Source organism: Lygodium microphyllum, chromosome 27, assembly GCF_053477565.2.
Source record: "Lygodium microphyllum isolate KBCC chromosome 27, Lygodium_microphyllum_v1.1.10, whole genome shotgun sequence".
Taxonomy (NCBI): Eukaryota; Viridiplantae; Streptophyta; class Polypodiopsida; order Schizaeales; family Lygodiaceae; genus Lygodium; species Lygodium microphyllum.
Window position 1 is genome coordinate 94,812,239 of NC_141161.1, and position 13,350 is coordinate 94,825,588.

Here is a 13,350-nt window from a genome sequence, read left to right on the forward strand (position 1 = left end):
TTTTCTATTTAATTTGTAAATGACTCATTTAAATGGCACCCTTATGTATGCAAAAAATATATGAAATTTGTATTTTAAAATCCCTTCTTTTTTTGAATCCATCTGACATGCTTACATATTTATACGTGAACTCCCCCAAGAGTAGCACATGATGATTATGGTTGGAGCCATGATAAGGTGGCAGTGACAATCACATTTAGGCTTTAAATTTATCATCTAACATTAAGCTTCTATCTTCTATTAAAAAATCGTGAAGCTTTGGACACTTTTTAGGGTATCAAAGCTATATGCTTTACGTTAGTGTTGATAAGTTATAAAAATCATACACATGTATGCACATACATATACACATACATGCATATGTATGTGTACAAATTATGAAGGACTTTAATATGCAAGATTCAAATAATATGCAAGATCTACACTATATATACAACCTTGGCTATACATGATATGTAGTACACCTACGATCTATTTTGCATATTCACTCAATAGATAAACTATATTTCTACATATTTATATATTCTTGAAACCTTATTATATTTTTTGGGCTTCATCTTTGACACCTTGCCCCAAATATTTTAGGTGTCATTTGACACCCAAAATGGCCATGATGCCAATTTTGGCACAATCTTAATTCATATATATGCATGAGATATTTATACTTAAGTTGGGGCACGAACCACACTTTGTTTTCAAAATGCAACACAAAGTACCTAGTTGTTAGCAAATACCATATCTTGATATATACAAGTCTTTTGGGGCAGTGGCATGCTAGGGCTTGCTAGACCATGGAGTAATTTGTACAAGAGAGGTGTCAAATGGATTACACCACTAGTTGTAAGCCATGTGGAGAGGAAGGAGGGGTAGCTATAGATTTCTTGAAATTTAGTTGTAGAGATTGTAACAAACATGCATGTAGGGATGGCTTTGACTTGAAGTGCAACCATGGCCAAAATAGTGAGATGGGGCCTACATAGGGTAAGTGTGTGCAACAACAGGTCAATCCTTTGTATAAAAATAGTGAACTCTTGCATTTTGGACAAAGTAGAGCCATAAAAAGATTAAAAAAGAAGAGTCTTAGCCAATCAAAATGATGAGTACTTCAATCTAATGGGTAGAATCCTTAATCTTCTTTTTCCCCATAAGTGCTCTGCATGCACATGGAGACCATGTAATTGTTCATAGATTGTTGATCATTGTTGAGATACGGCAAAGAAATATTTGGCTCTAGCATGCAATTAAAAAATCACTTTGTTGAGATAAGGCAAATAAATATTTGGCTCTAGCATGCAATTAAAAAAACACTTGGTTGTTGTAAAGCTAGTGGCCATTTTTTCAAAAAAGTTGGGTGTTATTCGACTGGCACACTTACCGTAGAGTAAATTGAAATGTCTGTTTTTTTGGGGGAAGCTCCTCTGTCCATTTGCAGTGCCTTTTGTCACAACGATGCCTTTTTAAAATAAGTAGATATTAATTAATGGGATCACCTATCTCTTCACTTGAAGGTAGTGGGTTGCAGAGCTAGCTGTGGGTTTTGATCCTTATGCCCTCCACAACTCATGCACCCTCCCAACAAACTGGGTTGCTACTCGGTGGTGCCTTTATTATCATTAAAGTACACAGCCATCATGAATTGTTGGTGGTTGGGTGCCTTTGGGTTGCGGAAAAGAAGGTGGGTGCATGGGATGCAGATCTAGGGGTGGTGAACGAGTGTGTGCTTGAAAGCCTGTGATTCAAGTCAACCTCATGTGGGCAATGGCACCTTCCTAATGTTTCTATTATTGCTTGGGAATAAAACTCCAAAGGCTCCTTTCAAAGGAGGTGTATTATTTTTGATGTCATGATGTGGGAATAGGTCTAAGGTTACAACTTACCCCTCGGCCCCGACAGCTGGTTGCCATTGGCTGACTGTTTACATACAAAAGGGGCGCGCTGATTGGTGCAAAACATCTACTTTCCCTTTGGGCCAATCTGAGGCGAGAAAAGGATGTGGATAAGAGGCCATGTGAAGGGTCATGTGATGGGGCCTCCCCGGTGGTGGGCACCACACGTGTCGCCAGGAAGGGGCGGAAGGTTCTAGAAGGCTGGGAGCATATAAGTCGCCCGCGGCTCGAATTCCGAGATTTGCTCTCAATTGTCTTTGAACGAATGTATGGCAAGGAGGCTCGATTTCGCGTCTTCCTCTGCCGGGCTCGGCCATGGCGGAGCTGCCAGCCCGACATTGAACGAGCTGATAGCTTGCGTGGAGACATGGCTGCCCCCTGCCATCCGCACCATCACCACTTGCGACAAGATCAAGCTCTTCGACGCCATCGCCATGATGTACAGGAAACGGGACGAGAATAGACGAATGGTTAGTTAGAGAGAGAGAGAGAGAGAGAGAGAGAGAGAGAGAGAGAGAGAGAGAGAGAGAGAGCGCTTTATTACGAAAAAAAATAAAAGGGAGAGAGAGCTTTTCATTCTGCAATTGGCGCCCATATTAGATAAGCCTCTGCCTGGCTCCCCGAGAAGCTTTAGAGTAGTTCCTGCTACGATTCCCGCATGGTGAATCACGACAACATCACCTGCTTCTGTGAGGGAGGGACCACACACCTAGCTGGGTGCAGTCAGGGTCCCGGGGCTGCCGGTGGGAATCGTAGCGGGAATTTGTCTAAAACCTATTGTGATTGTACTTTTAAGTATGCTAATAGGTACTAGACATGAGATGCATTTATCTAGAATTAGTTTCTTTTCTGTCTTCACATGCTCTTATTGTCAATCTGATTTGTCTCATAGCCACTTGGGTTTCTAGCACACCTCTCTCTCTCTCTCTCACACACACAAGTAGCTAGAGAGTTTAGTTGATAACAGTTGAAGCTGAAATTGAACTAATCGAATCACATAACTCCTTTGGAAGAGCTGTAGACCCATAAGGCAATGAGGGAGATACATATACAAACAGGATTATTCATACATAATTCCAGTTGTCTCTGTGTCTGCAATAAATGTGTTTGTTGTTCTCTAACGTCCCTTGCCTTACTTCGATCAAAGCCTAATATCCAATACCACACAAGATGTTTTAGACAAATAACTGCTGTAATTCCCACTGTGAAATGTGACAACATCAGGAGCTTTTGTGAGCAAGGGACCACATACCTAGCTAGCTGCAGTTGGGGGGCATGGGTCTGCTGTCCCGGGGTGGGGGCTGGCAGCCTGCTGCCGCCAACCTCACCTAGCAAGGTATGTGGTGCCTCCCGAGCAAAAGCTCACGATGTTGATCACTAGAGGAGAAAATGAAGGAACAGAGCCCCTTTTCCCACATGGGGAAATGTCAAAAATTTCTTATGTTAGCTTTAGGCAACTAACTCATCTGGTTTAGGAAACAGCCTAGAGTTGGAAATTTCTTAAGATTTCACTTGTGGCTTGGATTTCATTTACGATGAAAACATGATTGCTCATCAATGTCCACATGGCACTGATGCTATATGCAGGCACATGAGCAGTACAGGCAAATAGTGCAATTGCATTACCAGGTGAGCAGTGATGTTGGGACAAGATAGTTATTTTCTTTTAAACTGTCACAAATAGTGCACAGATTATTTCTTATCCCTTCTGTGCCCTGCACATTGAAAAGATGCGGCTGTTTGTTCTCTATCACATAGATGTGGTTGTTTGGCATATAAATGCGATTTTGTGTTCTCTGTCATAATCTTGAGTGCACATTTGCTGTACAAGTATGTTACATGATCAGGAGCACTGTGTTATGTATGTATCCTCATGCTACAGGTCAAGCATCCAGAGCTGATGACATTTCGTGCAGAAATGTATTTGGCCCCATCATTACTCCAGATGCTGCAGGATGGCAGTGAAGCAGCTATAAGACACATTGTTTGCTCCCATGGCCCCCTACTCTATTCATTTGACATGCTCCAACCGCGTATCTGCTCCCTCCTGCTCGATGAGGTATAAATCTCAAGACAATGTTTATTCTGATTCGTTGAATCATTCTTCCCTTATAAAAGTCCCTGTGCAAATCTGTTTATATTCTAGATTGGGTCAATGAGCTCACTGGACAATTTCCCTTCATCAGACTTGAATCTCATCTTAGCCTCATTACAGTTCTTAACTGATTAGAGCCACTGTGATTTCGAGCATTCGGTGACCAAGTCCCCTACTATTGAAAGGAGCTGGGCAAGGAGGTCGGAACAGTCTCATTGTGCTTTCTGATGCTTGCGCAGAACAGGTTGACAATGATGTCAGGTATTTTTTTGAATAGCTGGCTAGAATGTCAAGAGTGATGTTTTTGCTCGGTTCACCTAGCTATGTTACACCTGAAGGTTTGAAGGAGGAGAGCAATCTATCCAAGGTGAAGATTTTGTCAGTCTCCTCCTTATAGAGAAACAGACAGGCAAGGCAGGCCTGCAAGTTCACTTAAGGTCTCGCTGATATGCTTTTTAATTCATACAGTGGTACTAATCCTATCCTGCCTTAATGGAAGACCTAGGATTCATTCCTGTACCTGACTCTCTGAGAACCACAGCCGGCTTGCAGGTCTGCTGAAGAGTTACCTACCCCAACTGGAAACCTCATGTACATCGATTGGAAGATAAACAGCTTCCAACAGATTCATGTTTAATGACCTTTCCTGCCATTTAGTTAAGATACATTCTTGCTCATGAAACTTCAGAACTCCTGTCTTGCTTATCATTTGCATTTCTCCTTTCTGCAGGCACCTTTTACTCTTATGGCAATATTTATAAACCATCAATCGTGATTCTAAATCTATAATGAGGTTTTCCCTTCAATTTTGGGCATTTAATGAGCCCCTAGCAACATAGATGATGGACTTTATTAACCCACAACATTTTCCTAGATGTAGGCATGATACTTGCCTTCTTGGTAAGCTGAAAATGCACTGAGTTGTGGTGCACTTTTCCCTTGATCCAGGATTGCCACCTTGGACTTAGTGTAATTCCATTAAATACAAATTTTGATCAAAGTTGACAGTCATAACACTCTTAGGGCCGCTCCATAAGCACGTTGATTGGCCTGCATGATGGACAGACTGACAGTAATGCTCTCTGGCCACGTGCAGGTATCGATGTGGGTGGAGTCAGTAAAGATGACAACCAGATGTGTGCCACATAAGAGGATCTTCTTTCAGTTCATGAAGTAGCACCAGTTTTAGAGCTACTTGGTTGACCTGCTGGACTTCCTCTTCAAGTCAGCCTGCCACATGCTCCAAGTTTTGACTCCTATGACTGGCACAAGTCATTATGACTTACGTGTGGCATGACTCTTTGCTCCGATTAAAATGAGTATTTTAAACAAAGTCATCTGTTAGAATACTCTCCTCTTAGTTGCAAGCACATGTCCTAGTCTAATGCTGAACCTTTTCCTTGCAATCATAGCTGCCAAGAAACACATTTTATAACGTTGTGTAACATGAAATTTGTGTCATACCTGGGCATCTCATAAATGTATGAAAATGCAGGCTATGCTATTTTATTTGATTTTGAAAGCACTACCCTGAAAAGAGCGAACTGTTTTAAATAATCATGGATTCATTTGACACTATGACATGAATTATCATTATGCTTGCCACTGAGTGCAAGGATTTTGTTTTTGAGTTGTCGTCTATATTTCAAGGTGATGTTGGTCATATATAATGGATCTTGATGCATATAAATATTGATGTTATGTTGAATGTCCATTTGCATATTGTAGAATCAAGATTCGTGACCAACCCATCTGTGATATGCTACATGAATTGATTTCTATGCCTACATAGAATTTGGTTGAAATTTTCCATCTCCAGTAAAACTTGGTTTGAACTTTTTATGAAGCTCATATAAAAGTTATGAAACCCATATTATACTCCTGTTTCAAAACCCCAAAACCTCCTGGTGACCATGCAGCTTACAGCCAAGCAACTGCACCTCTGAATAAAAAATTCATGCTAGCAATAGTGTCATATTGCAAAGCCCTAAGGTCAGGGAGCTCTAACAGGGTTAGACCTCTACTAAGCTTAGCAATGGCCAGCCAGTTGGGTCGCCCATATTAGTGGATCTTTGTGTAGTGGTCAACACATGAGGGGGGGATTAAGACAAGGATTTTAAAGAGGCCTGTAGACAGGAAACTAGCTGCGAGGTAGGATTTCTCAGCCTGATCATAGCTGCTCCCCATGCTTAGGGTGAAGCTGGAATGCTCCTATGATGTGGTTAATCACACGCTGCTTCTATGTTTGGAGTTGTGGATTTTTTAATCTCAGGTTAGAATTGTGGTGCACATTTCCCTTAATCCAGGATTGTCACCTACGACCTAGTAAAATGCAAATTTTAATCAAAGTTTGGCATAGGAGTTACAGAGAAACAGGGGCTTGAAGATGTACCCAAACCTGCTGAGGTTGTGGAAAATTCTGAAGGTTCAATGATATGCATTCTAAGCTCACACAGATAAGGCGTCCCTTTGAGTTAAGAGACTGCCTTACAAAAGGTTTCTGAATGAAGATGCCTGGGGTTCATGCTCCTCTCTACATTAGGTGTGCCACGTGGCTGCCCCAAAGGCTGTCCTTGAGGGTCTCCAAGCAGTGTATGTTACATCCATGAGACACTTCCTCATGTTGCATCTGCAGCAACTAGCTACCCATGACTTCTATAAAAGTAATATACGAGGCTTCAAGCACTTAGTACATATTTTACACACACCCCTTTTTTAACCGCACCAACTAGCCACCCATGGCTCTAATTTACTGAAAATTTTGATCTTTGTATCACAGGTGCAAAACATGGAGCATTGGTTGCGTCGTACCAATATTCAGAAGATGCCACCCAATTCGATGAACAGTAATGGGGTTGTTCTTGATGATTTTGGCTTCAGCCCTGTTCTAGACATGTTGGTTCAATACTGTGTGACACCACTTGTCTCAGGTCCAAAATGTTTCTGACCATTGTGGTGTTCCTCCTGTGCTTTCCAGCCCTTGGTTTACTTTCTCAGGTAGAGTTTCTAGACCTGGATAAGCCAGGAGGATGGTTTGCACAAGGGGTACACCATCAGATGTTTACAGGTTTAAATTTGAAAAGTTCTAATTTTGCAACTACTATGGATGGCAGTATTGTTTCCACAGCTAGGCAGAGCACCCCTGGACTCTCATCATGGGTATGTTGTTAGCCATTGCCCAAATCAGGAGCCTGGAGTAGGTGAGATTAACAATATTGATTCTTGTTCTTGAGCTCCTAAATCTATATCCGTTTTTCGTTTGCAGCTACCCGTACACATCATGTGCTGCTCAATCATCTCATGCAGATCATTACTTAGGATCAGCTTCATGCTCTAGGTTGTGCGGCTTCCAGTCCCTTGTGAGAGGTGATATTCAACTTTTAACCCCAGCATGCCTAAGTTTGTGAGTTGGCATATGGACTTTTGCAGAATGCCATGTCGACAATAGTGAGGTGACATTGAATGTGAGCCTTTCTAGCCCAATAGAAGGGGGTGATCTCTATTTTCGTGGAGTGCGATGTATTCAGCATTTAGAAGATCCAGAGCGTGACATGGTAAATATGATCATTCCACTCTCTTTCCCGATTCCAGCTTTCCAGTGCTGTTTATTCTGATATTTCACTGAATGTTGTATTTGTTTTCCTTCTGCTACTATTACGCCATTGTAATTTGCTTCATCAGCAAGTCAGCTAATTGTGTGTCCTGAATAGGAATTGGCAAAGTATCACCATGTACCTGGGCGAGCTTTGTTGCATATGGGAAGGCACAGACATGGGGCTCATGCAGTAGTGAGGGGAAAGCGTGTTAATCTAGTGCTGTGGTGTAGAAGGTGAGGAACCTTTCTTTGAAAAAAGGAGGTGAGGAACTATCTAGGCAGTCCCATGTGCTGGGTACTCAGCTTAAGAAAAGGCAGGTGAATCAGGGGCTGCTTGTGCTCAGTTCATGCCACCATTCACTGAGGCTTAATGCATGCATTGCTAAATCTGTGCTCACTGAGGTTTAATGCATGCATTGTGAAATTTGAAAACTTTGAAACTGTTTGACAAAGGTGGGACGACAGAGGTTCAGTGTAAAGCAAATTGCTAAATCTAAAAAGCCTCGACTTGTTTAAAAGAAGGTTTTGAGTTTAAATTCCAAGATATGGCCAACAAGAAACCTGCAAAATCTTAACAAAAAGTTTGCAGATTGTCGAGATGGGAAGGTTTTCGTATCGGTTTGGCAAAATGATTCTGTGAATGATGAAACAGTTGGGTGAACAGGGTGCAACACAGACAAGGAGCCTCTGCTCTTCCCCTTTTGCAAACACTTGTATACTGCATTGGAAAACTTGATTTCATGGGCTTCAATACATCATAATGCTGGTAAAAACAGATGTCTCCCTAATCATCAAGAAGAAGTTCTGATGTTGTTCTCTTTCTGTGTCTGTCTGTCCATGCAGTTCTCATTTCCGGGAGTGTGCACCACCAGCCTTTGTGTGCCCCCCATGGTGCAATGCCACCAACAAGCACACAAGGCCAGCAACATCCCATCATTGACACCATATCCTGACATGTGACCCAGTCTCTTCAAGTTTACAATGCTAGCTTCACGTGTACTGTAAAACATGTTGTATATACAGGCCATTAGATAAAGGCTGAAGTGGCGTCTGGACCATTATCCTTGAGTTCAGATGAAATTACCTCTCCACTGACGCCTGCACTACTGCTAGTTCTAAATCCTGATACATTCCACAGCCGTCCTCACTGAATTCAGAAGGAATTACCTCCTCACCGAGGCCTGCACTAACACTACTTAATCCTGACACACTCCACAGCCATCCCCTTTATCACCCACACATTGTGTATTTTAGAAAATTTATCACACAAATGCATTTTTAAAGCTTAGTGGTTTTCTGGGTTAATGTCAAAAGTATAATCTTGTTGCAAAAAGTTATAAGATCTATTAATAGACATGTGCTTCAACACAAACTTAGATACATAAATCAGCAAATCCTACATAGACTTAATATATTTACAGATTAGCAATGAAATCCATGAAATATCTCATATTCTAATGTACTAAGCAATGATACAAAACCAAGGAGAAGGATCCCATGTAAGGAAGGATACTGCGCCAATTACTGAATCAACACACCCATCCCAAAAAGGATTCCTTAGACTCCTTCTCTGCCATAGAAACAATTGATGTCAGGCAAGTCTCTCCTAATGCAATTCCCTGGTAATCATGGATGTTCCGAGCGCGACCTTCCAGACAAATACCCTGTCCTTAAGTGGCAGACTCACTCTTAGGGGAGAGAGAGAGAGAGAGAGAGAGAGAGAGAGAGAACATGTTATATACCCACATCGCCACATACAAATCCTTTTCCTAGTCTCTCTTACCTTATATCACAATCTTAGATAATATGGTCATAAGTTGCTTATTCATACTCTCCACTTTTCCATTTGCCTGTGGTTTATATGGCATTGTGGTCTTATTGCACTTGAAACCACATGGCATTGTGGTCTTATTGCACTTGATCCTGAGAGCTTGTGGTCTTATTGCGCTTGATTCTAGGAGCCTCAATTGTGGCTATGATAACCTTGATTCATAAGGTAACCCCTATTTGACAAAAGCTCTCTAGTACCAAAGTGACAAAACTATTTGCTCAAGGAAAAAGGTGAGAGATTGTTTGACATTATCCTATTGAGCTGTCCTCCCTTGTGACCATTATGTGAAATAATTAGTGACTACTGCAGTACGATGTTTCCTTGATTAGCACAAGAGATAAATTGACCCTATGGAATTAGTCCCCCATTTTAAATGGGAGGGTGATTGTAATAGGACTCATGAGTTTATTTTGATCCTCTTTAACGTCATGCCTTTCACAAACATCACATTGCAAATGAATCTTGCAACGTGCTAGGCCACCAATAAAATGAACTCTTAATGAGTTTTGTGCAATTAGATGGTTAATGCCAATGGTCAGCACATGTAGCATCATGGCATTCTTTTGAAATGAATGAGACCTCAACTAGTGTAACACATTAATAAATATTATTTAAAATAAAGCACTTGCTATATGCAACACCTTAATCACATAGTGCTTAACTTGCTATTTGCAACCACTTAATCACAACTTCTTTCCTAGGTCAATCAGATATATCTAGGTCTATCAGATACTTGATAGACCTAGGGAAGTGACCCTTGATGAAAGGTACTGCGAAATAGCCACGTACCAAGACAACATAGAGGTTGCATCAATCTTACAGGAGTCTTCTATTTCAATGAATATCTCTAACAACACCATATTGGGGAATATGGAAAATTTCCATAAGTTTGGGACACATGGTTAAATCTTTGGATTTGGCATAACTTGAATATTGTAACTCCAAATCGAGTGCTCTATAGCTCAATAGATTCCATTTTTCAAGCGCTTTCTAATGGTAGGTCACATCATATGGTTTTGAGAAACTTATGGGCATGTTATCCGGGTGCCACCTTTTTAGTATTCAAAAAATGGGAATTGGGAGATTCTCAAATTCACTAATATTGTGTTTAACTCAAAATTCAATAGTTACCCCACAATACATCTAGCTTTATAATTTTACTTTTAAATCATAGTTATACTCCTATGTCGAAAAAGTTCACACTATGATATTAATGAATGTATGTGCATACATGCAAGAGAATTGAGAATACAAGAGATAACGACTTTGAGTGTTTTTAGAAAAACAAATCAAACTAGGAGGACAGAATAAGCCATATACTAATCATGCTAGAAAATAAAAAGTACACACATCAATAGAGGCAAGTACACAATAAGGCATCAAGAGAATGCACATGCTCATATGCAAAAGGAAAGGGACTATAAGCACAAGCTAGCGATCTTCAATATATTTAGAAAAATAAAGAGGCAAGCCAATATGAAAAGCTAAACAATGCACTAATCACGCTAGTAAATGGGGTGTACACATTTAATAAAGACTCAAAGAGAGGCTATATGCAAAAAAGAGACATTCTCTTATTTGGTTATTCAAGTACAATTGCAATCTCCATACATCTTGAATCTTTATGTATTTAGTTGTTTACGTACAATTAAGCCATCTCGATACATCTTGAATCTCTATGTGTTGGAGAATGGTGCTTGGATTCTTTACATAGAAAAAGTGGAAGGATTAGGTTACCTTCTCATATACCCTTGAGAATAAGGTTATATTTACATATCTTGCCTTAGCCACAAGCTTAGATAAAGGTGGTTTTCATGATCTATTTAAACAGTCTGGTTTTCATGGTAATGAGAGCATGTTACAACTTAGGATGGACGTTTTCAACTCACTACTATCATATGGTCACTTCTCACCTGACCATGTCAAGCATTCTACTCAACATAGATCCATTCTTTAACATTTAATGCAAGCAACAATAGATGCAATTGATATATGGGTTTTAGTGAACAAGAGCTTATGTTCATTGTAGTTGCTTGCAAAGGCTTGCCACATACACTCTCATGAGACAAGAGAGAAGAGAGAAGAATGGATGTGAATGGTGAGAAAAGCTTCATGCTTATACTTCACACTCTCTCACACAATCTCACTTACTCTCTTTCACCTCTCACCAAGATGAGATGGATGAAAGAAGAAAGAATCCTACCCTTTTCATAGTAACATAAGTGGTCTTTTCCCTTTGCATGTTTTTTATAAGGTTTTAAAACACTTCCCTAAAATGTAGCTCGTAAGTACAGTGTGTCTTGAGCTTGAAAATCTAAAAAAATAATTACGATTTTCATGGGAGAGGTCTTGGCTCTAATTAATAACAATGCAATATTATTGCCATTTGAAAAAAAAAAATAGGTATTTTGAAAATAATATATGTATGCTCTCTTGTTAATTGATATTCAAGATTGTGGTTTGTGATCTTCCAAAACCCAATTAACATTTATCCCTCTCCTAGACTAGTGTCCATGGTTGGCCACCAATGCCAAAGATAGGTGCATCATGCAAGATATGGTCATGAAGTAGCAATCCTATGGAAGAGTGGTGGGCATTCTTGATGGAGTAGTAGTCCTCTAGAGGAGTGGTAGGGCATTCTTGATGGAGAGGTAATGGTTCTTGGTAGTGTGGCTCATGGACAAGGGTGTTGGCTTTGCGAACAAGTTGGAGTTGTAGAAGAGGTGAGGGACGGAGGACCATGGGTAACTAATGTTGCTTGATTGTCTTCATGGTCTTCAATATACCTATAATCCTCATGTACTCCCTAAGCATGTGGCTATCTTATCATGTAATGAAGTATATGTAGCAATGCAATCGAGAGATGGGTTAAATTCCAAGCAAGCCTAGAATGTTAGTCCACACTTGTGGATGTAATTAGTACAAAGTTTTATTATGTCATGCAACTCTTAAGGTGACAAGCTATTCAAGCAATCCTAGTCTTTGATGTGCCATGATGTTATGTTGTTCGAACAAGGGCTAGAAGATCATAAATGGAGATGGGAAACCAAAAGCACCAAGTGTTTATAACTTAAGGACCCCTACATATAATGAGCAAGTGGGTGTGCACCCATCTAGGGTGAAACTTTTGCTCTTTTTTAAATTACTATTATTCTAAATTTTTGTATGAATAATGAAGAAATACATTCATTATTCAGGGAACAATTGTACAATGTAAAGTAGGTACGTTTCGTTGAGCAGGTTGTCCTTTACTGATTACTGCGACTATATACATAACTTTGGGTAGATGGAATATGTACCATAGGTGAAGCAGTTGTCCACGACGTCTTCTACTAGGGCTACACAATATCATGGAAAGTGTGGTGTAATCTATTCTTAGCTCTCCATTGAAGTCGAACAAATGAGTGGCACTAGCTAATTTACTATAAGTTCATAGCTTGAGTGTCTGCTAGTTACTTAAGGAGAGTTTTGTTTGATTGTTGTTGCGAGCAACGGATGCATGGTTTGCGTGGTTTGCGCGTAGCGAATGGAAGAAGCTTCCTCTTTCTCTCTTTTACTCATAAAATTGCATACGACTCATGAGAAATTGAAAATAGACTAAAAGAGAAGGTAAAGTAAGATGAAGCGACTCAAGATTGGGTTCAATCTCCCCCCTGACATGAAGTGGGTAGCTCCCTTCATGCCGTATTTATAATAATATTATGAAATCTTCTTTGCCCAAGATTTAGGCCCTTTACAATCACTCTTTGCATAAAGAGTTTGAGTGAACTAAAAAAGAGATAGAGTAATTTGAATTAATGGATGCTAGCAGTTGTGCATCCACAACTCTCTAGAACCATTAATATTTTATTGGACGTATCTTCTAAAAATCTATTTTGCTAATAAATATTTACATAGAGGCTATGCGCACGCTTTATAAGAAATAGCGGTGCGTCTAATACAA

At 40.1% G+C, this 13,350-nt stretch overlaps 1 protein-coding gene across 3 annotated transcripts; it reads left to right on the forward strand.

The window, feature by feature from the left end:
* Positions 1-2,061: 2,061 nt before the first annotated feature.
* LOC148012615 (2-oxoglutarate and iron-dependent oxygenase domain-containing protein CP2-like) lies at positions 2,062-8,891 on the forward strand. 3 transcript variants are annotated; one of them, XM_087668872.1, is made up of 8 exons: positions 2,067-2,356; positions 3,474-3,515; positions 3,769-3,945; positions 6,761-6,911; positions 7,095-7,181; positions 7,411-7,535; positions 7,692-7,810; positions 8,420-8,891. In XM_087668872.1, exons 1-8 carry the CDS (start codon positions 2,156-2,158, stop codon positions 8,514-8,516), a joined length of 999 nt encoding a protein of 332 aa, XP_087524998.1. In that variant the 5' UTR covers positions 2,067-2,155; the 3' UTR covers positions 8,517-8,891. The 3 variants fall into 3 exon arrangements, with proteins under 3 accessions (XP_087524999.1, XP_087524998.1, XP_087525000.1); XM_087668873.1 differs by lacking the exon at positions 3,474-3,515 and having other exon boundaries at positions 2,062-2,356; XM_087668874.1 differs by lacking the exon at positions 7,692-7,810 and having other exon boundaries at positions 2,082-2,356; positions 8,420-8,890.
* Positions 8,892-13,350: the final 4,459 nt, after the last annotated feature.